General features: G+C 41.5%; 1 protein-coding gene across 1 annotated transcript in view; it reads right to left on the reverse strand.

Moving 5' to 3' along the window:
- The window catches only part of LOC121925147 (disks large homolog 2-like), a 1,073,267-nt gene that overhangs the window by 873,799 nt on the left and 172,054 nt on the right, over positions 1 to 27,414 (reverse strand). Inside the window, exon 5 of the mRNA XM_042456961.1 lies at positions 15,020 to 15,118. Coding sequence (XP_042312895.1) covers positions 15,020 to 15,118 — 99 coding nt within the window. The remainder of the gene's footprint in view (positions 1 to 15,019; positions 15,119 to 27,414) is intronic.

Consider the following 27,414-nt stretch of genomic DNA (forward strand, 5'->3'; position numbering starts at 1 on the left):
ACCCCCTTCTGCCATGCAAGAACTCTCAATCAATGCATACTGGACAGATGGCCATCTAGCCTCTGTTTAAAAACCTTTAAGGAAGGAGACACCACTACACTCTGAAGGAGTGTGTTCCACTCTCGAACAGCCCTTACTATCAGGAAGTTCCTCCTAATGTCGAGGTGGAATCTCTTTTCCTGTAGCTTGCATCCATTGCTCTGAGTCCTGTTCTCTGGAGCAGCAGAAAACAAGTTTGCTCCCTCCTCAATATGACATCCCTTCAAATACTGTATTTAAACAGGGCTATTATATCACCTCCCTTCTCTTCTCGAGACTAAACAGCCCCAGTTCCCTGAGTCATTCCTCATAGGGCATGGTTTCTAGACCCTTCGCCATTTTAGTCACCCTCCTTTGGACACGCTCCAGTTTCTCAATGTCCTTTTTGAATTGTGGTGCCCAGAACTGGACACAATATTCCAGGTGGGGCCTGACCAAAGCAGAATACAGTGGCACTATTACTTCTCTTGATCTAGACATTATACTTTTATTGATGCAACCTAAAATTGCATTGGTCTTTTTAGCTGTTGCATCACACTGTTGACTCATGTTCAACTTGTGGTCTACTTGGACTTCCAGATCTCTTTCACAAATAGTCTCATTCAGCCAGGTGTCCCCCATCCTATATATGTGTATTTCATTTTTCCACCCTAAGTGCAGTACCTTACATTTCTTCGTATTGAATTTCATTTTAATAGCTTTGGCCCAGGTTTCTAGTCTGTTCAAATCATTTTGAATTTTGATCCTGTCCTCTGGAGTATTAGCTACTCCTCCTAGTTTGGTGTCATCTGCAAATCTGATAAGTATGCCCCCAATTCTGTCATCCAAGTCATTGATAAAGATGTTGAATAGCACTGGGCCCAGGACAGAGCCCTGTGGGACCCCACTGGATACTTCAGGATGAAAAGGAGCCACTGCTGAGCACCCTTTGGGTTCGGCCAGTCAACCAGTTACAAATTCACGTAACAGTTGCCTTGTCTCACCCACATTTTACAAGTTTCTTTGCAAGAATGTCATGGGTAACTTTGTCAAAGGCAATGAGTAATTCACAAAGTTATCTTTCTGGACTGCATTAAGAGTAACAAATAATGATTAATTGGGTGAACAGAATAATTAATAAAGTATCTAGGTGCTTTTAAAACGTCATTTGGAAAAATGTAAGTAATATACACATAGTTAATTTCATAAAGAAATCTGGAGTCCCCCCCCCCTAAATAATGAACAATTGCAAATATGACTCTGAGCTAAACTAGACTTTATCTTGGCAAACATATTCTCCAAAATTCACCGTTTGCCAAGATAAAGAAGGCAGAAGCTGAAATCCTGTTGATGACACACGTTTGTTTAAGTTCCCTTGCTGACACAGTTATACTTTTTTAGTCACTGTGATACAAACATATTCAACTTGTGGCTGCATTAGTGTAGTTTCACAAATGTAAGTGCAGCTTCACAAACGTATCATTTCCACATGCAATTGTGTAGTCTTGCACAATGCATTAACTCTTTCTTGGTATGAAGTAAAGGCTTTCATGGCCAGACTCCATAGTTTTTTTGTGGGGTTTTGGGGGTATTTGGTTCTGAAGATGCCAGCCACAGATGCTGGGGAAATGTCAGGAATAAACTCTTGCAGAACATGGCCATGTAGCCTGAAAAACCCACAAAAAACTATTTGTCAGTGATTTCAATATACTACTCTCTGCACCGCTATGTCAGAAACAGTCGTTGGGCATTCTGACTCCTTAATGGGACAAGAAGCAAGCACACTGTCAGATATGCAACTGATTCCATAAGTGAGATTCTATATCCAAGATCTTTAGATAGAGGGCAGGATATAAATGTTAAATAAATACAAGCTGGTATTCTGGAGAAAGGTGATATAGCACAATGATTATGTAACTCCAGAAGTGTAGATTTACACTGCACATATACAATGAAGGAACTGGGTCATAAATGAATAAAATGCAGCTAGCTCTTCACCCCTTCAGACTCTGTGGACCACATTGTTTCTGACCAAAAAAAAAAGGATGAATTGGGTCACCTTGAAGCCTCCGGCATGATGGTTCACCTTTTAAATAAGTTGCAATCAAAAACAGGAGTGAACCTCCAAATCACCTCCAGGTTCAGTTTGTTTGGATTTGGGGACACTTTGAGCAGCTCATGAAGCCACAGCAGGTCACATGGGCAAAATGGGCATTGGTAGGAGAGACAAGTGATGAATGCATAGAATCACAGAAGTCGATGGCCCTTCATGGGCCATGGAGTCAGTGCTCTTCTCGGTGCAGGATCTCCAGCTAAAGCATTCCCAGGAGGAAGCTGTCCAGTGTCCAAACTCTGTTCCTCCCATTGTTGTTGGTGTGTGCCTCCAAGTTATTTTGGACTTACGGTGAACCTATCACAGGGTTTTCTTGACATGTTTCTTCGGTGGGGGTGTGCCATTGCCTTCTTCTGGGGCTGAGAGAATGTGACTTGCCCAAGGTCACCCAGTGGGTTTTTCTGGTCGGGCAGGGATTTCAACACTGGTCTCCAGAGTCATACCCACAAATTAAGTTATTTAAAGCCCTCTCCCACCCATTTTCTCCAAGTTTGATGAGCATCCAATTTCAGATCCCTGTTTGGGACATAAGTAGTTGTAAATGGGTGGAAGGAGAACATTTCAGGGAAGTCTCACAATAGAAGTGCTACAGTCATGCACACAAACACACACACACACACACACACGGTCTGGGGCAGGAACTTTTAAGGCAGCAGTGGGCAAACTGTGGCCCATGGGCCACATGCAACTCCTGAACCCCATTTTGTGGTCCTTGACATCCCCCCTAGTCCCTATAATACCTCCAAATCTATACAAACATGGGGAAATACACCCACCTCATACCCACAGGTTCCCCATAACCTTCTGGTATCACCAATATCTACAATCCTCTAGAAAGCCCTGTTGGTGCAGGGGTTAAATGCCAGTACCGCAGCCACAAGGTTGTGAGTTTGATCCCAGAGCTCCACAGTTGACTCAGCCTTCCATCCTTTCATAGGTCGGAAATGGGGGCAATTGGCTTACAAACTGTAAACCACTTAGAGAGTGCTGAGTTCACTATGAAGTGGTATAGATATGTAAATGCTAAATGATAATGCTACAATCTCTCTCAAAATAGCACCTGTCACCATTTTGAGAAGGCTGCAAAGAAAACTGAGACATTTGGGCTTACAGTGTGGGAATGTGACTTGTAGAGTGCTCTGGGTGGAAGAAAATTAACACCTGTCATCCACTCATCCCTGTCTTAAAGACTGCTTTCTAAGTACCTGCTCACTTACATTATCTTTGGGTTCTCTCATCTCTCATTCCCTGCTACTGCCCAATATCACATGGGTTGTACACAAGACAGTGCCTTCTCGGTAGCAGTAACACCTAGGTAGTGCAATTCTATTTCTTTCCAACAGATGTGTAGGTATCCCCCTCACTAACAAGAGCTCTGGAGGTAAATTCAGATCTTGTTTGCTGGATGATACCTAAGGGTGCATCAACACTGTAGAAATAATGCAGTTTGGCACCACTTAAGCTGCCTTGACTCCAACCTACACAGTCATGGGATAGTTTTGTGATGCTCCAGCAGAGAAGGATGAAAAGCTTGTAATACTACAAATTGCAGGATTCCATAGGATGAAGCTACAGCATTTAAAGTGGTGTCAACTGCATTATTTCTACAGTGTGGATGCACCCTGAGACACCAGACAGGTGGTCTTATTGTCTTTAAAACAACAAGTTGTGGTGGGTGTTATTTTTGCATCTTTATTCAGCTCTGTTGTTTAATTGCTTCTGGGAAGGAAAGATTTCCTCTCGCTTTCTGATCCATTGCCAAGTAAAACTGTCCTCTTCCAAAGCCAAGTTTCTATAGAAAAAGCAGCCATTTGGGTTTTAGTTAAATGTGTGTGTGTGTGACATATTGTGGATTCCATTTTGGGAGAAATGTGGGCTATAAACTGAATTAATTAAATTAAAAATAAAATAAACAAGTAGTTTGGTCACCAGAGCTTTACTGCACAGTATCAGGACAATAGGTGAACATGGTTACAGAGCTCTTTTCAGACATTCGCACTGAGTGTTCAAAGGTATAACAGCCAGTTTTCTGTATCAGATACTTAGTTAAGTACACTTAATTAAGTACTGTATACCTATTGTTTAATTCCATTGTTTAATTCTAGTTTTAATATTGGGGAGGGGGTTGGGAAGGGACTATTTAGTAATTTATTGTAATATATTTTTACTGTTGTAACCCGCCCGGATTCCTAGTGATTGGGCGGGCTATAAATAAATTATTTATTATTTATTATTATTACAAGTTAAGTACCTTCATGGCTCCCTAGAATCATGAAGCTGGAAGAGACCACAAGGCTATCCCGTCCAACCCCCTGCCATACAGGAATACACAAACAAAGCACTCTTGACAGATGGCCATCCAGCCTCTGTTTAAAAACCTCCAGAGAAACAGACTCCACTACACTCTGAGGGAGTGTGTTCCACTGTCGAAAAGCTTTTAATGTCAAGAAGTTCCTCTTAATGTTGAGGTGGAATCTCTTTTCCTGTAGCTTGCATCCATTGCTCCAGGTCCTATTCTCGGGAGCAGCAAGAAACAAGCATGCGCCAGCCTCAATATGACATCCTTTCAAATATTTAAACAGGGCCATCATATTACCTCTTAATCTTCTCTTCTCCAGGCTAAACATACCCAGCTTCCTAAATCTCTCTTCATAGGACATAGTTTTCAGACCCTTCACCAATTTGGTTGCCCTCCCCTGGACATGCACCAGTTTATCAACATCCACTTTGAATTGTGGTGCCCAGAACTAGACACAGTATTCCAGGGGAGGCTTAAGCATGTCCCCTTCTCTTAACCTCAGAGGAAAGCAATGGCAAACCCCTCTGTGAACAAATCTTTCAAAGAAAAATCCCAAAATAGATCACTTTAAGGTTGTTTAATGGGTTGAAAGCACACACTAACAAATAACAAAGTTCCAGGAAGCATGATTTTTTTGATCCCAAACAATTACAAATAATCTAAGAAGAAGTTGGCTTTTCTGGTCCCTTGCTGGCCTTAAAGGGCACTAGACTAGAGGATTTGGGGTGAAATCCTAGAACTAAGTACCTGGGAATAATCTCCGTTGAGCAAAATGAGGTTTGTTACTGAGTTGATACACAATACGATACATGTATAGGATTAAGCTATTATAATCACATTTAAAATACAGTTATGGGGAGATCTTTCAATAAATTAATCATGACTGAGGGAAATATTCAAACTGGTACCTTCATGACGGAAACACACTTGAATTCAGACTATGCACCATCCATTTGTCCATTCTCACCGCAGCCTAGAATGGGTATTTAGCTTCACATTCTGGATCTTTTGCCAACAACAACATCAAAAGGAGTAATGCCATAAAAGAGGGCAAGAAGTTAAACAGATGCCAAAGCCCAATTTCCTAATTTTTGGAAGGCAAGTCAGGCAAAGCAAAATTCTAGCAAAATTAATCTCCTTCTGGTGTCTGAAGGATTGCCAGGATGTAAGGATATATGAGGTCAATTTGTGTTTTAGTACTTAATTAAAAATGTTTACAGCTATACACAGGCTTCAGTCCTAAAAGTGTGCAATTAATCTCTCCCTACCTCTTGCTTTTTAATGATTAACCAATCAACCAGATGTTGTCATCACTAGAAGGCCATCACACAAACCCACTGAAAGAGAGAAAGAAAGCAGTCTAGTGCATAGAGATAAAGGCAGAAGGAGAGTGGCAGAGGACTTGAACATGTATTCTTCAACTTACGCTGCAGAAATGGTTTTTAGTCAGACAGCACAACAGCTTCCAGATTTGGAACACTGTTGTTTTATACTGCATACTGAAAAAAGAACAAAAGAGTGTGCAGGTCTAGAAACAGAAGGGACCCAAGTTCAGGCAGTTGAAAACAGAAGAGGACATCGGGATAGCCTAGCATATATGCTTGACTACAAGTTGACCTCATGTATAAGTTGAGGGCAAATTTTCAGGCCAAAATTATGGATTTTGATATAACCTGTGGATAAGCCTAGCATAAAACTTAAGGGCATGTAACAAAGGATCTAAAGGATGAAGCAACAGAAAACAACGCCAAAGAACATGCAAAATCCCAGAAGACATAACTGTTTGTGCTCACCTGAAAGGCAGGGTGGATGAGAAAATAGAAGTGGATCAGTACATCCAGGACAGATTATGTACTTGCCTTTCACCAGGGAATGGTTTTTTTTTCTTTTGTAAGAGTTAAGGTACAGTACTTGCATTGACCCAAGGATAAGTCAACTCAGGTTTCTTGGGCCAATTTTCCAACTCAAATTTCTAGACTTATGCATGAGTATATACAATAGTGTGTGTGTGTGTGTGTGTATGAGAGTAAAAGGGGAAGGATTAGGGAGCTTATCACTTGGCATTTTAAATTGGCTCCAACACTCCCAGCCAGAGTGCAGAATGGAGGCGGGGGATTATCACACACTAAATTGCTGCTTAATTGCCGACCACCATCAGCCCAGGTCAAGTTGCACTCCGCCATCACTTTTTAGAAGTCGGAAAGCTTTCCATAAAGTGATGGCCCAGCATGGCTTGGACCCAGCTGGGACCTGGTCTGATGGCGGCCAGCGATTCGGCGGCAATTTAGTCTGCGATAATACCCACCTTTAGCCTTCTCTGTCAGAGAGCCCTGGTGCCACACCAAACTACAATTCCCAGAACTGGATTATTTCTGCCGTGCAGATGCCATCCTAGTCTGCCCTCCAGTACTGACCTGTTCTTTGATTCTTTTTTTTTAAATTTGCTCTGTGTTGTTGTTTGTTGCTGTGTGTCTTCAAGTTGTTTCAACCCTAAAGTGCAACTATTATTCAGTTTTCTTGGCAAGATCTGTTCAGAGGGGTTTGCCCTTGTCTACCTTTGAAGCAGAGAGATTGTGACTTGCCTAAGGTCACCCAGACAGTTTCCATAACTGAGCAGGGATTTGGCATATTGTCCAACATTTCACAAATGGGACATATGTGGCCACAGAACATCAAAGTGTGGCTGTGATGGCCAGAGTTAATAATGAGGGAAAACACAGAAGCTAGAAGAGGCTTCAGCAGTTTGCCTTTGCCTGGGCCTACTGGGAAGAACCAAATTCCACCCCCACTCCTCTCCACCTGCTGAGTTAATTGAGTGCAAACTCCTTTTGCCCTTTGAACTGAGTTTGCAGCAATTTGTAATAATGTTTGGACAAAGGGGGAAAGCAGGAGGGAAAAGAGAAACTAGGACATTTTAAAAGCAGCAGAAAAGGATGGGCTAAGAGAGGATTGAGACAGCTGGTGGGTTTGGTTCCATGGTTTCTGCCTCCTGGCTCATCTCAAACAACTGCCTACGGTTTTTGGACAGCCATTTAGAAAAGGATATGGCACCACACACTTGGGACGTGTGCTGCGTGGAACCCATTAAGAGGTGACATGATAGCCATGTTTAAATATTTGAAGGGATGTCATATTGAGGATGGAGCAATTTTATTTTTTACTGCTCCAGAGATTAGGACACAGAGCAGTGGATTCACACTACAGGAAAAGAGATCCCACCTAAACATTAGGAAGAACTTCTTGATGGTAAGAGGCTTTTGACAGTGGAACACACTCCCTTGGCGAGTGGGGAATTCTCCTTCTTGGAAGATGTTAAACAGAGGCTGAATGGCCATCTGTTGGGAATGTTTTGATTGTGAGTTCCTGCATGGAAAAATGCAGCTGGATTGGATTGACCTTGGGGTCTCTTACAACTCTATGATACTAACTAAATCTTACTTGTCAGATAGATCTTTTGCAGTGGTCAAGGGTGGTCAGACTTCATCCTCTGTTCCGCTATCTGTTGGAGTTCCCCAGGGCTCTGTCTTGGGTCCCCTTCTGTTCTCTCTATACACACTGTCTCTAGGTAAACTCATCAGTTCTTTTGGTTTCTCCTATCATTTGTATGCCGACGACACTCAGCTGTATCTCTCCACCCCTGACCTTTCGACGGGGCTTGAACAGCAAGTTTCTTCTTGTCTGACTGCCATCTCTCAGTGGATGCGGCTTCGGCGCTTGAAGCTCAACATGTCTAAGACTGAGCTTCTCGTCTTTCCACCTAAACCCACCCTTCATTATTCCTTTTCTGTTTCTGTCGACGACACTTCTATTCAACCGGTTCATCAAGCCCGCAGTCTTGGCTTCATTTTTGACTCTTCCCTGTCATTTATTCCCCAGATCCAGGCCACCGCAAAGACCTGTAGATTCTTTCTCCACAACATTGCCAAGATCCGTCCATTCCTCTCAATCTCTACTGCCAAGACTCTAGTCCATGCCCTAGTGGTTTCGCGACTAGATTATTGTAACCTCCTCCTAACAGGGCTTCCTCTTTCACACCTCCATCCTTTAATATCTGTCCAGAATTCAGCTGCCCGTATTGTCACATCCGCTCGCCGCTTTGACCATGTTTCTCCTCTTTTATCCTCCCTTCATTGGTCCCCTTTCGCATCCGGTACAAGCTTTTGTTACTGACTTTCAAAGCCCTCCATGGGTTGGCCCCTCCTTACTTATCTGACCTTCTTTCTCCTTACATTCCTACTCGCACCCTCCGCTCTGGTAGTCAGGGTCTCCTGTCACAATGTAGGACTACCACTGCCCCCTCCCGAATTCGTCCCTTCTCGCTTGCTGCCCCTTACTCCTGGAACCTTCTTCCCCCACATGCACACCTCATCACTTCTCTGCCCAGTTTCAAAACTGAATTAAAGACTATATTGTTTAGAGAAGCATTCCCAGAGGTGAGCCCCTCTCTGACCCAGGAAGCCTCCTTCTAACCATCCATCAAGAAGCCAAGCCCTTCCTCCAGTCCATCTGCCTTGGTCCAGGCCTCGGAGGTGGAAAAGATCTGCTGGACCTGATCCTATTCCCCACCACCACTCCCTTCTCCTTTTGTGTCGTGTCTTTTAGATTGTAAGCCTGAGGGCAGGGAACCGTCTGACTAAAAAATTGATGTACAGCGCTGTGTAAACTTACAGCGCTTTATAAATAAAGGTTAATAATAATAATAATAATAATAATAATAACTAAACCAGGCTACTGGAGCTTTTTGCCCAAATATGCTAGTTTTCTACAAGCCAGGAATTTGACAAGCTGCCATTTAACCCAACTTTCCTCCCTCTCTTTTCTAAAGGTGTTACAAGTCCCAGCTGCATACTTTTCTGGGCATGAACATTGGTTTCTAGGCAAGAAATAATAATGTACATTTTCCCTGTTATTATTTTTTTAAGAAAGGAAACATGTGGTGTGACATTTCAGAAATCAAATAAGCATTCCAGTCCCTATCAATTTCTATTTTCTTTTCCTTTATTCTTCCAACTTGAAGGTCTTAGAAGGGGGAAGACCCACATCATTTTCTTTTATGTTGAGAAAAGCAGAGAAAGGAAACAAAACAATTGGAGGGCTGAAAAAATACTAAGAGAATTGCCACAGCCAAGTTGTACACCCATGAAAATATTGCATGATTTATAATAATGGGAACTCTGATGCCCTTAACTTTTACTTAGCAGGCTGGAAGGCGATTATTTATTACAAAGGAGAACTATAACAAAGAAAATTAATGGTGTTCACCCATTTCTCCATTCACCTTCACTGCTGCTTGGCACACACTATAACTACCATTACTTTGTCAATACAAAAGTAATCTCACCTCCCAGAGCTTTCAGTCTTGTTCCACTTACCTAGAAACTAAGTCATAATTTGCTGTAGGAAAGCAAACAGAGCCCTAAACTTTAAAAAAAAATCACGATTGCAAAATAATATTGCCCCATAAGTCCCATAAGTTAATTCTCACCTAGGGAGGCTAACATACAGCCTGCCATGAGTTCCTATTCTTAAGGGTTCAATTACCTAAAATGCTGGTGGTTGTTTTCTCTGCTCTGGTAGCTCACAACCTAGTGACCTACCACCATGCTTCTCTTCCTCTTTCTCCTCCTTGAGTAACTTCTCCTGAGTAGAAAGTCTAATAGTTAAAACAGAGATAATGCAGGACACTGTGTCAAGGTATACCAGAGTTTGCAAAAATTACTTTAGAAGACAAGAACTCCTAGCTGTCCATGCCAGCTGGATGTACTCATCCCAAACCACCACCACACCCAGATTTGAGTTATATTAAATAGTTTTCTTGCTGAAGTTAAGCAGGCTTGGTGCTGGGCATTACCTGATCGAGATATGACCTGGGAACCAATGCATGTTTGAAGGGCACAATGTAATAAAGCCATTGTATTCCCCATTACCATGTACAGATGCAAGAGCTGGACAGTGAAGAAAGCAGATAAGAAGAAAATTGATTCATTTGAGATGTGCTATTGGAGAAGAGTGCTGGGAATACCATGGACAGCCAAAAAAGACAAATAAATGGGTCCTAGAACAGATAAAACCTGAAATCTCCCTAGCAGCCAAGATGATTCAGTTGAGGCTGTCATATTTTGGCCACATCTTGAGAAAACACAAGCCTTCTAGAAAAAAAATTATGCTAGGAAAGGTGGAGGGATGTAAAAAGAGAGGAAGACATCATGCTAGATGGATGGACTCTATAAAGGAGGTCACAGGTATGAATGTACAGGTCCTAAGTAGAGCAGTGGAGGACAGGGAGTCTTGGAGATCTCTCATCCACATCGTCGCCATGAGTTGGGACTTACTCAAAGACGGTTAACAGCAACAAATTAATAGAGATAATAAAAAATAAATAAAAAGATACCTTGTCAGTCATAGCCAAGATCCTATAGTACAGTCTGAATTCCATAACTTTATAAATCTGTAAAGCTGTGTTACAGAAATGCACAAAAGCCTGTTAGTGAATTTTCATGTGTATCAGGCATTTCTGATATGCATCAGTTATTTCTATTGTGCTCTAGCACTTCTTCACTGGGGTTCTGATATGCATCGAGGAGCACTCCAATGCACATCAGGGTCCATTATGCATTAGGCCATTGCACATGTGTCACGTCACTAGCTACTATTTCACAACAAATTTATTTATTTATTTATTCATTCATTCATTTATTTTACATGTTCCCATGTCCTAAACTGGATCCAATGTAGCTCACAAAAGTTACTCAAAAACAGTGCAAATTTAGAAACAGAACTAAAAACATAAACATAACCTTAACACAACAAATAAAAACACAAAACCATTTAATGCCCATACATTGTAACATCACAGCATCCTGTGGTTGAAAACAGAAGTTGCAAACCTATGCAATTCAAATTTGTGCACAAAAAAGTTCATTGACAAAGACACCGAATCCAAACAGAATGCCAGTTGAAATTTTTAAAACTGGATGTTAACTCAGTCCCAGATGTGTGGTGCTAACAGCACACAGTGGTCTTCATACAACTGGATAGAAAGAATACAAATGATGCCAAATGTAAAATACACAATTTTCCCTTAGTTGTAACACCTCAGAAAGTCTTTCAAAAGAGGCCACACACAGAGAGACACAACACATAGCCATCATATGCCCATTAGCAGCAGAATAGCAGTGGTATCATCATTATCAACATTCTAAGAATAATACCCTGGTTTTCTACAAAAGCTCCAAAGCCAATTATAATTATACAAATCTAAAATGCCAACAATATTAAATTAAAGAAAATAAATAAATCACAAAATCATAAAACAGAAATAAAAGCAGAGGTACAGGAAGAATCATTGTCCTTTAACATCTCAGTGAGATAAAACTGACTTCACCTAGTACCAGAAACCTGATAAACAGAGTGCCAGCTGAGCATCTACAGAACATATTCCACAATACAGGTGCCACCACCAGAAAGAGCCTACACTAGTTTAATGGAGTCTATTCTTCTGGGTTCCTGAGTTTACTCACTGAGCTTCTAGGTCCCAGCGACTCTTGTTTTCAGGAGTCAGCACACTAAAAGATTATAACAAAATCTTGTTTAACTTGGTTGGAGGGACACCAACACATCTAGTAACACACCCAATCAGCGCTGGACTAAAACTGCAGAAAGCTTAAGCCAGTAGGACCAAACCCAGCCACCAATGATTCACAGGGTGACCTAGTCAGTTCTATTGCAGATTTCTTTGAGAGTTCATATCTTATACCATATCCGCAGAAGGGCTGCACTGGTTCCAGAAGGTGACGCCAACTGTCTAGTTGCCATAAGACTCTTAGATTTCACAATGTACTGTACAGAAGATTTCCTAGACCTTGCAAGACTAGAGAAGAGGAAATCTAGTGATGACCAAGCTTTCAGACCAGGTAAGATTGTGAAAGAGATCTTATTTAGCTATTTATTCTTCTTCAATTATGCTATCTAAGCAACTTTGAAAGTTATCTTAGCCCAAAGAAGCTGAGCCTATTTTGGGCACAAAGTTAAGCACCTTGGATAGCTCCTATCAAGTTTTTATTTAAACCCAGATCTAGCAGTGTAAATCTTTAAATAATTTGTCCTCCCATGGGAGGATAAATAATTAAAGTATTTTTTCTCGCCATTGTGGAAGAAAATGAACATTTCTCCAAAATATTCTTCCAATATTCAAAAGGCTGTGGAGGAGTTATTCAATACAGAAAAACACACACATATATTTTTCTGCACAAAAAATAATAATATTTGTGTATGTGTGTGTAGCAAAGAAGGTTTCCTGTGTGGAAAATGGTGTTTGTCTTCACAGAAAACATGTTTTTGAGCAGAAAACAGGGGGAAAAATTCTTCTGTGCAGAACGATTGGTCCTCAGCACTTTGGGAATTCAAATTTGTTGTTGTTGCTGTGTCCCTCCAACTCATTTGTGACTTACAGCAGTCCTAAGGGAAACCGATCATAGGGCTTTTTTTGGCAAGTTTCTTCAGAGGGGGGTTGCCATTGCCATCCTCTGAGACTGAGAGAGTGTGACTTGCCCAAGGTCACCCAGTGGATTTTTATGCTCAAGAGGGGATTGAACTCTGCTCTTCAGAATCATAGTGCAACACTCAAGTCACTCTACTGCAGAGGTAGGCAACCTTTTTGAGCCGGGGGCCGGGTTGCTGTCCCTCAGACAACGGGGGGGCCGAAGCCAAAAAATAAATAATTTAATAATTTAAAAAATTAAATAAATAAATAAACCGGGACAAATGTAGGATAACATTTTCAAACGGAGGACACTTTTTTAAAAAAAAATGGAGGACACGCGAAAAAATTTGCTGATTTTTTAGAAAAATGTTAATATAAATGCATGTTTCTGAGGCTTCTATAGACAATTGCCCCCTTGCCCGCCGCTTGCCCCCCCTTGCCCGCCGCTTGCCCCCTTGCCCGCCTCCTCCTGATAGGCCAAAGGCCCCACACCATCACGCAAGAGGCCAAAGGCTCCGGCGGCAATCGGCGGCAGGACCAGGCTGGGGCCGGTCCCAAGGCCTTGCCGGGCCGCATCCGGCCCGCGGGCCGCAGGTTGCCTACCCCTGCTCTACTGGAAGAAAATCGTCCAAGATTCTTAGTCATCTATTATTCTTCCCAGACATGTTTCCTGACTATCAGGAACCTCATTTTTCAGCCAGGGAATGAAGAATAGCAAATATCTTTCACCTCCACTCCATTCCACCCCACTCCCCACCCCACTCCACCCACCCAGAAACATGCTGCCAGCTGCCCCTGAGGAAAGAGGAGGAAAATTTTCTTTCTTTCCATTTTCTCTCCATACAGTGCATCATTGTATACATCTCTGTGGTCTCTTACCTTAGCTCCTTTTTTTTTTGTGGGTGTCAAAGGAACCCAGGGTAACACAGAGCCAGCATAGTTCAAGTGTTGACCTATGATTCTGGAGACAAGGGTTCAATTCCCAGCTTGGTCATGGCAGGCTTTGGGCAAGTCAGATTCTCTCATCCTCATGAGAAGGTGATGGCAAACCTCTGTGAACAAATCTTGCCCATAAAACCCCATGATGGGTTGCCTTGGCATCACCATAAGTCAGAAATGATGTGAAGACACACAACAACCACAACAACAACAGTGTAACCCGTGCTATTATTTTAGCCATTATTGAGAGTCTGGTCTAAAATCATATATTTGTACATCCAACAGAAGGCCTATCAATTGACCCATCTCTTCTCTTGATTACAGCAAATAGAACATGTTTTCCCTCTGAAGCATCCAATTCTAGGACCATCAGCGCAGGGAGGTAAGGGCTATTCCCAGGAGAAACAAAGCTGATCAAAACTTTTACTTTTAAATATTAGAGAACCCATTCAAGAGGACCATAGATGGTATGAACATTGTGGAACAAACTGTGAGATTTGTCTCCAGGATTTGTTCTTTGAGTTTTACAATATTTACCTTGAAAAATAAATTATATTGCATGGTTAAACAGATCCAATTAGCTCCGAGAGACATTGTAATTTTTAAATTAATAATGTACAGTGGCCCACTGCATTGATGGGCTAAAGATCCATGGATCTGACTACCCACAGATCACCACAAACCATATGATTCAATGGTGGCACACCCACGTGGGCATACCAACACAGATGTGCACACATTGCCACCCATTAAATAATATGGGTTGCAACAGTCCACATTTTTTCCCATCCATGGAGTCCCATCAGAACTGACTCTCCAGAGATAGGAAGGGTGTACTTTAATTTAAATGAACACACACAAAGAAAATAATTGTTGGAAATTATTAGTTTTTATTTGCATCTGGGGGAAAGCTAATGCAGCCATGGATAGGAGATCCATTGTCTCATTTTGACTTGAACCTGCCTAACAGTTAGTAAAAAGAAAAAAGAAAAAGAAAAAAAGGGGGGAAAGGGGGGTTATATGAATTTCCCGGTAGCCCACTGAATCCCCTCCAGTCTGTCAATGCAGATAACTCCTTAAAAAGCATTATGCAGTTGCTGAAATTCTGAAAAGGTTTCTCAGCCAGCTATGTGATCAAGCATATACAGAATATGAGTGATAGTCTTACCTTTGCAGCATTATCTGTGGAATGGTTATCAGAAGATTGGTTCCCCTTATCCTGATTTTCATTTGCTGCCCATCTGTCTGGTTCCTTGGAAGCTGCCGTCTAGAGATGAGGAAGGGAAATGTTTTGATAAAGCAAACTGTGTTCATCAACTCCATTTTAGCACCAACAGAATCTGTTTTGTTTTTTTTTTTTTTTCAGGGCTGGCACTTGCACAGCCCTCCCAATGTTGTAGAACTACAACTCCTACCCTTCTTCCCCAATGGCTGCAGCGATTGAGAACTGAAGTCCAACAACATTTGGAAGGCTTTAAAGCCTAGGTCTGATTTATTTACTTACTAGCTGTTGTATCCAGTATTGCCGGGGAGAATCAGCCAGCAAAGACAGCATCTGCACTACAGAATTAATGCAGATTGACATCACTTTAATTGCCATGGTTGAATGCTATGGAATTCTGGGATTTGTAGTTTTGTGAGATATTTGGTCTTCTCTGTCAGAGAGCTCTGGTGCCATAAGAAACTACAAATCCCATGAGTCCACAGGATGGAGCCATGACAGTTAAAGCCGTGTCGAACTACATTAATTCTGTAGTGTGGCAGCAGCCACAGTTAATATAGGTCCAGTTTGAACCACTCTGAAGAACTATTTTTAATTGAGTTCATCAAAATCTTTAAAAATGCATCCCAAGCTACCATATATGAATGAAAATAATAAAAAGGGTATCCCCCTAAAACAGGGATGGACAACTCTGAGGACCAAAATTCAATTCTTCACCAGGCGCTCCCCACAGCAACACATCCCACAACAAACACTCCCTTTTCGCTCAGTGGATTCCTCTCAAAACAGCTATAGGACATTTTGAGAGGGGCTGAAGAGGAAAAGGCAATATTGTGTTTTGCAGTGCTTGTGGCAATGAGGCTACTTGCACATGTTGAGGGGGCTTCTGTGTGATTTTCACTCTGATTTTTTAAAATTCAGTTTAAGGGACTTTGGGGGATTGGTAGGGAGCTCTAGAAGATACAAATGGGGGGACCCATGTAGCTACAGTTTTCCCACTCTTGCACTAAAAGGAATTGTCACACAGTCTATAGGTTACATCAGACCATCTCAAACATCTACTTTCTCCAAATCATGCATAATTTTATACACCTCCACCCTGTCTCCTCTTGTTCATTTTTATTTTAAGCAAAACACCCCCAAACATCATAACCTTTCCTAACAGAACAGTGGCTGCAGTCCCTTGGTCAATATAGTTGCCCTTACATTTGCTGCTTCTAGAAATTTCAAAGATAATTGCTCCCATTGGGTAGTACCACCCATGCCTAATATGCCACAGTTTTAGAAGGTCAATGGGCGATAGATACTGTTGCCAAGATCCTATATCATGCTTGTATGGTGCCTAGATCCTTGATTTTGCTTTCATAGTATAAATCTGCCTTCACAAAGTTATGGTTGTGATCCACCTACCCCTTTTACTGAGCACTAACACAGCAACCAATGGTGCATTGGCAAGAGTACCTCCTTATCCTCCAATTGTGTAGTGGGGAATGTACACTACCTATTTCTCAATCCCAATGAACAGAATAGTACACCGAAGATTCTCACTTACCTAACCTCCAAGAGTATCCAACTATTTAGAATAACAGAATTGGAAGAGAGCTCAAGGGCCATCCAATCCAACTCCCTGTCATGCAACAGTAGTCCCTCTGTTTAAAAACCTCCACTGCACTCCAAGGGAGTGTGTTCCACTGTTGAACAACTCTTACTGTCATTTCTTCCTAATGTTTTGGTAGGATCTCTTTCCCTCTAGTTTGAATCCACTACTCTGTGACTGTGGTGCATTACAGACCACCCCTTTGGGGCGGCCTGTAGGCTCTCCTTTCCCCACCGGATCGGGGCCTCAGTGGCCACAACGGCAGCCTCTGGGGCCCCAAACCGCTACTTTCCAGGCCGCGGGGAAGCGGCAAAAGGCCACTTCCCCGCGGACTGGAAAGGGGTGTCCTTGGGGCTTCAAGCCCCAAGGACACCCAGTGGCGGCGGGGAGGAAGAGAAAGGGGCCGCTCGGCCCCTTTCTCCCTTGCGTCGCTGGCGCAGCCGTCTAAAGGCTGCACCAGCAATGCAAATCGAGGAAGGAGCTCCATTTTGGAGCTCCTTCTAGCACCATGGAAAGGGCGCTCTATGCGCCATCACGCGGCACAAAGACATCACATCCGCGCCGCCCCATTTGGAGGCGGCGCATTTGTGACGTCGTAATGGCAGCCCCTCATGTGGAATGGGCGCCGCCATTTTGTACGTCCTGGGGACGTATTAGGTTTAGGTGCGTGCATACTTTACGCCCATCTGTAACGGGCCCTAGTCTCTGACGCAACAAATAAGCTTGTCACCTCTTAACCTTTCCTTTCTCCAAGCTAAACATAGCCAGCTTCCTAAACCACCCCTCATAAGGCATGGCTTCCATGACTGTTACCCTGTTGGTTAATCCCAACCAAAGTAGTCTCTCTGATGCATTGATTGACAAATGAGTCAACAAATGGGTAAATCCAATGGATTCAATGGCTCTACTCTGGTTGGGACTAGCAACAGTGATTATACCTGTGGAACTTTATTTATGCAGCTATGAACTAAATACATCCATTGCACAATGGCCCAAAAAGTTCAACCAAGAAACTTACACATGTGTATGATATCAATAGGATAGTATATTTCTTAGTAACCATTCCTTGTTAATAGGTTTCCCTCTTTTGTCCCCCTTTTGGGGACCCCTTATTCCTGCTAGCTGTTATAGTTGTTAACTCTGCAGGGCTTTGCTTCTTCTCGGAAATATTTATTTGTATTATGCTTAATCTCAAGGAATCCAAGCGAATCCAATGCTCCAAGTTGCAAGGCATTGAGGGCACCTAGAGCCAGCCATGTCTATTGCAAAGCATTTCTCCACTATGTGCCTTCATAAGGTGTGTGATCCATTAGTGGTTTAAATGACTTCAGTTCACCAAATAACGTCTGTCATCTTTCAGCAATAACTATCTCTAATACATCCATAGAATAAAACTGCCAAATGCATTTGAGCTGCTGTTTGCTTCAGCAGTTGTAATGAAAAGGTAGCCATAATCCCAGACTGAAAATGACTTTTGCTGGCAATATTCAGAGTTGTGTACATCATCCAGTTCATAAAAAGTCAGCATGACTTGGCATTCTATTCACATGGCCCACCAAGAGGCTGACTAACCACAGAAATAGGCCTCTGTAAATGCTAAATCACAGGACATCAACACAGCTTTCTGGAATCACCCTGTACTCTTTTTTAACAAGAGAGAAGCTAAAGGTGCTTGGAAGCAGAGTACATGTGTAACATAAATTACAAGTAACAGAATTACCTATAATGAGCTACATACATACATACATACATATATATATATATAGGGCATAGCAAAATTCCATTTCATAAGTAATGAAATAAATGGGAATATTGTGTGGGGTTTGGGGAGGATGTAAGCAATGGCACCTGGTGGCATCCCATGGAGTGATGAGTCATCTATCTATCTATCTATCTATCTATCTATCTATCTATCTATCTTCTCGAGATTGTAATCTGAACTTCAAAGCTGCTATCCAAAATGCTGATGCTAATTTGGGGGTTGAATATGTCTCTTGGATATGTCCCTTAAAGTTTGGAATAAAACCCAAGCAGGATTCACTGTCCCACTGAATGAAGACTACCAATCCCACTAGATGTAGTGCATAATGTTTTACAGTCATGATTGCTTGTTGCTTTTGATGGTATGATCTCTCAAGACTGCTTCAACTTATGTTGACTTTATAAATGAGAAATCACCAAGTCACCCTGTTAGCAACTGCACTGCCCAAGTCTTGCAAACTTCCAGTGATCCATGTCATCTCATGATATGTCCAATGTACAATAGCCTCAGTTTATTCAGGAGCAGGGATCACACAGCCATCCAGAAGATGTTGAACTACAACTCTTAGCAGCCCTGGCAAGCATAATCAATGGTAACAAATTCTGGGAGCTGTAGTCCAACAGGGTCACACAATTCCCATTCTGTCTTACTGTCAGGAACGCATTAGTTTAATGCTTTCCTGCCAGAATTTGTTTTGAGTTGTTTTAAACAGAGATGGGGTTGGTAGTATATTGCTGATGCTGATGGTTTAAATTGTGAGGTTGTGCTGTAAAGGTTAATGAGTTGCACAAGAGCAAAAAACATAGGTTCGTTAAAAAAAACAGCTCCTTTGAAATGTGTGTGGGATGATTTTATCTTGGCTGAAGAGAGAGGCTTGAGTTTTAATGTGGCCAAGGAGCTAATGAACAGTTTTAATAGCAGTTTTAATAAGTAATGGGTTTAGTTTTATGTGTGTTTAGTTATTGATTAATGGTGGTTAAATATATGTGATGTTATTGTTAAATATATGATACCAAATCCAAGTGCTATATAGCATATACAAAGGGCAGGTGTTACTCAAAGGTTGTTTAGTCTAGTGTTGGCAGGAAGCTGTAGATTCACACGCATCATGCCAATTGCCAGATTTTCCGGACGGTAACCATTACATCATGTCAATGGTTAAAGCGCGGGAACTGGGAGCCAGTCACTGAGTTACACAGTCTTATGGGGAGGGGTTTTGCTATATTCTATAAAGCTGTTTCAATGTGTTCTAACTTCACACTTATCAAAAAAGTCACGGACCTATCTACTGAGATTTTATTTTCTACAATAAAGCTATTCTTTGACTGAAAGTCTAGAATCTGTCTTGTTGATATGAAAGAAGGTCTTTACACAAGCTGTACCTGACATGTATAGAAATTTTAGAGGCATTTTTATAGGGAATTTTCATCTTTATGCTATTCTCTCATCAATGTCAACCTATCTCCTCCCAAAAAAGTAAAAAAATGGAGTGATTGATATAGATAGATAGATAGATAGATAGATAGATAGATAGATAGATAGCCAGTTGTGGCTTGTGGCCTCTGTGCCAGTGGGGAGTAAGTGTATTCCAGGTTTTAGATTAAAGGTGCTGGACTCCAGTCCCAAAACAGCTGGAGTGAATAGTTTCTATCCATGGTACTGAAACTATTTTACAATATGGCATTCAGCACCTTGGATAGCTCCATTAGCATTCACAGTGTGGATTCACCACTCCATGACCAACCACTACTGTACCTTTGTGAGATACTTTGCCTTCTTGTCAGAGAGCTCTGGTGCCAAAACAAACTATAGATCCCAGGATTCCATAAGACAGCCATGATAGTTAAAAACAGTGCCAGATAGCATTATTTCTGAGGTACAAGTGCGACCTTTGTTTGATTTACCATAGTGCTTTATCTAACATCTGCAAAAGCCCAGAGTAAATGGTTTTCTTCATAGCAACTATCTGTTTGTGTGCCAAAGCCTGAAGCAGGATAGCGGAGCACAGTTGATGCACAACTCCAAATGCAGAAACTCAGTCTATGCAATCCTGGTGTAAGATCACAGCCTCCATCTTTTTTCCCCTTCTCAGATAAATGTATTTACAAATAGCCTCAGGAATCAACCCCAGAAACCCACTTTAAACCTGAAGTAGCCACTCCATGTAATGTACATCTGCTCGTCGCACTGTGAGCAGGAGGAGGTTGACCACATCATCCCAAAATGCCCTACTAGACCACACTTCATATCTCCATCACACACAGTGGTTCCCTCACATTTAAGATTGGTTCTGTGGGTATTTACAATCACACCAATAGTGCCACAGTTGTGAGCATGGAGCATAGATGAATACAGAGCAGTTACAGGTCCATAATTCTAGGTTACAAACCTGTAACTGCAATGCAGAATGCCAACCCATTTTTTAAAAGTTACTTTAAAGTTACTTCAAACAATTCTGTCTATATTTTAATAATACTTTAACTCTTGTATGCTATAATGATGTGGACTTCTATTTGTACCTATTTTAACTTTGTACTGCTTGAGTCTCCTTTATCCAAAATGCTTGGAGCCAGAAGTCTTTTGGGGTTTGGATTTTATTTTATTTTTTATTTTTATTTTTTCGATTATGGGATACTTGTATTTTCATATACATATACATAATGAGACTTCTTGGAGATGGGACCCAAGCCTGAATACAAAATTCATTTTTGTTTCATACACACACACACACACACACACACACACACACACAGAGCCTGAAGGTACTTTTATACAATATTTTAAATACTTTTGTGCATGGCATAAAGGTTGTGTCCACTGAACCATCAGAAAACAAAGGTGTCACTATCTCAACAACTCATGAAAAATGTTTTGGGTTTTGTGATATTTTGGATTTCAGAATTCTGGATAAGGGAGACTCCTCTTGTAAGCCTTTCTGATCCATAATAATAACAGTAATAATAATTAACATCAATGTATGTCAATAGGACTCTATCCATTAATAAATAATGGAAATTGATTGGCTTACCAAAAAAAATAATAATTTCCTGCAATCTGTTTCAAGGGTAATGCTAGGTATAAAGCCTGATCCCAGTGAGTGGGATAATGGAGAAACTATGTGCCATGCTCCTACCAGTAACCTTGGCTGTATCCATACTGCAGAAATAAATCTGTCTTGACACCACCTGAGCTGCCATGGCACAATTCCTAGGATGCCATAGCACTGAGCCATGATAGTTAAAGTGGTGTCAAGATGGATTATTTTGCAGTGTGGATGCCACTCTTGTCCTTGGCAAATGGTCTTACGGAATATCTGAAAAGGCTGACAGTTCCTAGGCTACTACAGCATTCAGTTTGAGCTCCTTCTCTCCTTCCTTCCCACTCACCCACTCACCCACCTGCATTAAAACATTTTCCCCCTCCCCAGCTTTATTTCAAGCTGAAATAAACTCATGCTTTTATGCTCCATCACTTGGTTCATCAATTGCATTATGCACCCCAAAAAATAAACAAATTTGTCACATCTGACAATTTATTCCCCTTTTTAAAAAAAGATCAGTCACAGCCATAGGCAGGCACCAATTAAAAATGTGCATATAGTTAATTGAGGAACATGTTTTTACAGATCACCAGCAAACATTTTGATCTTTAACAACATGCTACATAACAGATCTTTTGGTATACCAGCAGATAGTGGGTGACAATGGGAATCTGCTGATGAATCTATCATCCTGATAATCAAAAGCTCCCAGCAATGTACTGTGCTGGCAGATATTGACTTTTATTAAATTAAGGGCTTTGAAAACAAATGTCATACTGATCGTTAAACTATTGAAAGAGCTACAGGGGGAGAAGCAAAATGCGTAACAGCATGCACACAAGCCACTAATTTCACAGTATATTAATGCAAATTAATTAATTTTGCAATTTTGCAATGATCACAAGGCCTCCCAAGATGAACAGGGAAACAGGAGAAAATGCAGATAGTACAAAGCAGTGAGTCATGCACCTGTGTATAAAGGTTACAGGCTGGAAATGATCAACTGGTAGGAGAAAACCAGGCTTGGTCTGAAAATAATTCCCATGTCTCAGCTTTCAACAACTTAGTGCCTTCTCGGTAGATTGGACTGCAACACTCCCAACACAGAGTCATTGAATCATAGAGCTGGAAGAGACCTCATAGGGCATAGAGTCCAACTCCTTGCTCAATGCAGGATCTCCAGGTAGAGCGTCCCCAGCAGATAGCAAGAGCAGCTTCTTTTATATATCGCTTTATACTGCCTAAACAGTCTCTAAGCAGTTTGCAACTGTAAGCTAATTGCCCCCAACAAACTGGGTATTCATTTTAGCAACCTCAGAAGGATGCCAGGCTGAGTTGAGTTTGAACCCTGGCTGTTATTTTTTTTTAATAAATTTTATTATTAAAACATATATACAATAATGACATACAAAACAAAACAAAGGAAAAATATACATGCAATTATAAACATACACCACTACATACATACTTACATTCAATACAATATACATTCTCCTATCTCCTTCTTCATTTCACTAATCTATATTCCTAATTCTTAGCTATTCTTCCTTTATCCTACTAATATTTTCTCTTTCCTTATCCTGCTTTAATCCTTCTATCTTTAACTATCTCTTCCTTCTTTCTTTATCTTATCTATCTACATACTCTTTATCTATCTACATCCTCGTACCTTCTTCACTTACTATACCATCTATTTATTTTATTTTCTACTCTTCTTCATCTCAATTCTTCCATATCTCTCATCCTTTCCTAACAATAATACAATCTTCTCTACATTCGTACCTACATCTAGCGACTTCCTTCTACCTTCTTTAATCTTCCACAAAAACAATGACTTTCTATTAATAAATGCTTACATCCTTGGATCCCTTTTCCTCGTTAGATAAATTTATATCTTGTTGTAGTTATTACTTCACGAGCCTGTGTTCCTTAGTCTTTAAATGATATCACCGCCGTCCTTCCCCACTGTCTCTCTAAAAATTCAATCACCTTTTTCCACTCTTCTCTTTCATGTTCATTTGTCTTATTTCTTAGTGCTTGTTCTTTAAGATCTAGTTCTTTAATTGCTCCTTCTCTGGACATCTTCAAAAAAGACTGGACAGCTATACAAAGGTGCCTTGGTGGTGCAGTGGTTAAATGCCTGTACTGCAACCACTCACTCTCAAACCATAAGGTTGCAAGTTCAATAACAGCCAGTGTTGATGTTGATGTTTTCAATTGTTGCCTACTTATTTTAACCAATTCTATTTTATATTTTATTACCTATTGTTTTATACATATTGTGGAGATTGTACGCTATTGGCAGGTTTCATTTTTATTGATTTGATCATTTGTATGTACAGTGCTGTGTACATTTACAGCACTATAAAAATAAATAATAATAGTAATAATAATGACTATATTGAGGATGTCATACTTCGGACACATCATGAGAAGACATGACTCACTAGAAAAGAGAGTAATACTAGGAAAGGTGGTGATGAAGAGATGAAGACCACATACTAGATGGGTAAACTCAAAGAGGCCACTGCCCTGAGCCTGGAGGACCTGAGCAGGCAAGCTTGGAGGTGTCTCATTCATCTTCATGCCTCCAAGTTGATTCAAAGGCACCTAACAACAGAGGAGACTCCACCTTCAGACCAGGTGTTGTAGACAAAGCACTATGGGAGATTACATGTTCCATTTACTGGCGATCTTGCAGGACAGCCTGCCCACAGTGTTGACTTGGAAATCCCTCATAGCCAGTGATTCATGCCTGGCTGATTCTGATTAGTCTCAATAATAATAATAATAATAATAATAATAATAATAATAATAATAATAATTTATAGCCCGCCTCTCCCTGAAGGAGCCACTATTGACATTCTGGCACCAGAGCTGAATACCTCACTCTGCCTAAGGACTGAGCTGGTCCTGCTTGGCTATTAAGACCTGCTTCAGCTAAACAATCTTTGGAGGCTGTTGACTACATACTGCAGGAACTAAGCTATATTTAACATCAGAAATCCACCCTAAAATGTCATTGTCAGAAATGTAATTCTGCTCTTCCCAATGGGTCAAGTTAATGCAAATTTTTCAGGTTGCCAATGTTGCCTAGATTCTATGCATATAAAACCTAACAAAGCAAAACCCAAATAAGCCTGAGAGACTATAAACAAAATACGTAAAAGAAGGGAAAGTTATTAAAAGTAGTGAAAGGAACTAATGACTGTAGATTTATATATTATTTGAACAATATTCTCATTAGCAGAGACAATATTTAGCTTTCTTGCTTAGATTATTCTTTTTTCTTCTTTTTCTTTGAGACTGGAGACATAACTAGCTGCCAATTGCCAAAACCATATACAGTATTTGACCTCCTGTGATAGTTTTCATTCCGTCATTTTTATAGCCACTGTCCCTCCTTGTTGTCCCATTATGGAATGTGAAATGTACTATGGTCATTTCTGTAATCCCCGTGCATAAAGTGGAACACTGAAGGCAATGACAAATAGTTATGCACCATTCAAGAATCTGCAACTATAAGGTTGGAATTCTGTGAGTTAATTGCAGTTATTTATTATTTATTTATTAACCTTTATTTATAAAGCGCTGTAAGTTTACACAGCGCTGTACATCAATTTTTTAGTCAGACGGTTCCCTGCCCTCAGGCTTACAATCTAAAAGACACGACACAAAAGGAGAAGGGAGTGGTGGTGGGGAATAGGATCAGGTCCAGCAGATCTTTTCCACCTCCGAGGCCTGGACCAAGGCAGATGGACTGGAGGAAGGGCTTGGCTTCTTGATGGATGGTTAGAAGGAGGCTTCCTGGGTCAGAGAGGGGCTCAGTTAATCCCAGTTAGTGTACACCCATGTGACCAGTTATTGAAAGGTGATTTAACAAGTAGGTATACCTAGTTGATTCAATGGCTTTATGAAACAGCTACAATTTTGGAACTCCACTTATGCAGCCATGAACTGAATACACCCATTGCACATTGGCCATGTGTATAAGGAAACGTATACAGCTCTACGTCACCAACAGGACTCTGGTATATATGCGGGCATTTTGAGGCAAATATACTGATTCAAAAGTAACTGTACAGTTTGTCTTGTGGTAACAGCACTTTTGCCGCAGAACTTTTAACAGTGGTTTCCAAGAGGCCCATGTGGGCCCAGTGGTGCACTTAAGTAGCACATCACTACAACCTGGGAGTGAAATGATGGAACAGTGCAGCACTTATTCTACAGGGCTGATTTAATCATAAACTGAAATGTTGAGGAGGCCAAGGAAAAAAACTTATAGTACAGATTCAAGAACCTGTGTCCAGGTTTCTGAGCTTAGCTTAGAGGATGGATTAATAATAATAATAATAATTTTTTTTATTTATATACCGCCCTATGGCGAACCAATCCGGGCGGTTTACGACATTAAAATAACATACAGCATAAAACAATATATTTCCCTCCCCCCTTAAAAAGTCATTAAACAACATATCTAATTTAAAACCACAATAACTAGTTAAAATAACAATAAATTAAACAAAATAATACCAACCAACAAACCACTGCAACTTCAGTTCTAAAGAAAAGAAAAGGGGGCTTTGGAGACATTACTGAGGAGGGAGGAGATCCTGAGATCCTGAGGCCGGGATATTTCAGTCTGGGAAGGCCTACCTGAAGAGATTCGTCTTGACAGCCTTTTTGAAGCTGTCCAAAGATGTTAATTGACGGATCTCATCCAGTAGGTCATTCCAGAGCCTGGGGGCGACAGCTGAAAAAGCCCTCCGGGAGGTCGCTGCAAGCCTCAATTTTTGAGGCTGCAACAAGTTCCTCCCAGAGGACCGGAGAGCGCGGGAAGGATTGTATGGGAAGAGGTGGTCTCTGAGATAGCTTGGACCCAAGCCATTTAGGGCTTTAAAGGTAATAACCAACATCTTGTACTGGGACTGGAAACCAATAGGCAGCCAGTGGAGGGACCTCAAAACTGGAGTGATATGGTCCCTTCTGGATGTTCCTGACACAAGCCTGGCTGCCATGTTTTGAACCAGCTGTAGTTTCCGAACTAGGCACAAGGGTAGCCCCATGTAGAGCGCATTACAGAAGTCAAGGCATGAGGTTACCAGCACGTGCACAACTGTCTCGAGATCCCTTACTTCCAGAAAAGGGCGCAGCTGGCGTATCAGCTGAAGCTGATAACAGGCGCTCCTGACGGTCGCATTCACCTGATCTATCATCAGGAGCGACGAGTCAAGGAGCACCCCCAGACTGCGAACACAGTCACTAGAGGAGAGTGTGACCCCGTCCAGGACTGGTGGTTGCAACCCAATTCTTGGTTTCGGGGCCGCTACCGTGAGCACCTCCATCTTGTTCGGATTCAGCTTCAATCTGTTTTTCCTCATCCAGCCCATTACCACCCGAAGACATTCATTGAGAGAAGAGATGCCATTAGAATTCGAGGCCAACGAACGAGACATGGAGAAATAGATTTGGGTGTCATCAGCGTACTGATAGCACCCAGCACCATAACTTCATATGATCTCACCCATCGGCTTCATATAGATGTTAAACAACATTGGGGACAAAATAGCTCCCTGAGGGACCCCACAAAGGAGCTACTGTCCCCGAGCAGCACCCTCTGGGACCTGCCCGAGAGGAAGGACCGGAACCACTGCAATGCAGTGCCTCTGATACCTAATCCCCCCAAGCGGTCCAGGAGGATGCCATGATCTATCGTATCGAAAGCCGCTGAGAGGTCTAAGAGCACCAACTGGGTCATACTACCCCTGTCGATGCTCAGACGCAGATCGTCAGTCAAGGCAACCATGGCAGTCTCAACCCCAAAGCCTGTCCTGAAGTCGGTTTGAAATGGGTCTAGATAATCGGTTTCATCCAAGACAGCTTGGAGCTGAAGAGCGACCGCCCTCTCGATTACCTTGCCCAAAAATGGCAGCAAAGAAACA

Source organism: Sceloporus undulatus, chromosome 3 (genome assembly GCF_019175285.1).
Source record: "Sceloporus undulatus isolate JIND9_A2432 ecotype Alabama chromosome 3, SceUnd_v1.1, whole genome shotgun sequence".
Taxonomy (NCBI): Eukaryota; Metazoa; Chordata; class Lepidosauria; order Squamata; family Phrynosomatidae; genus Sceloporus; species Sceloporus undulatus.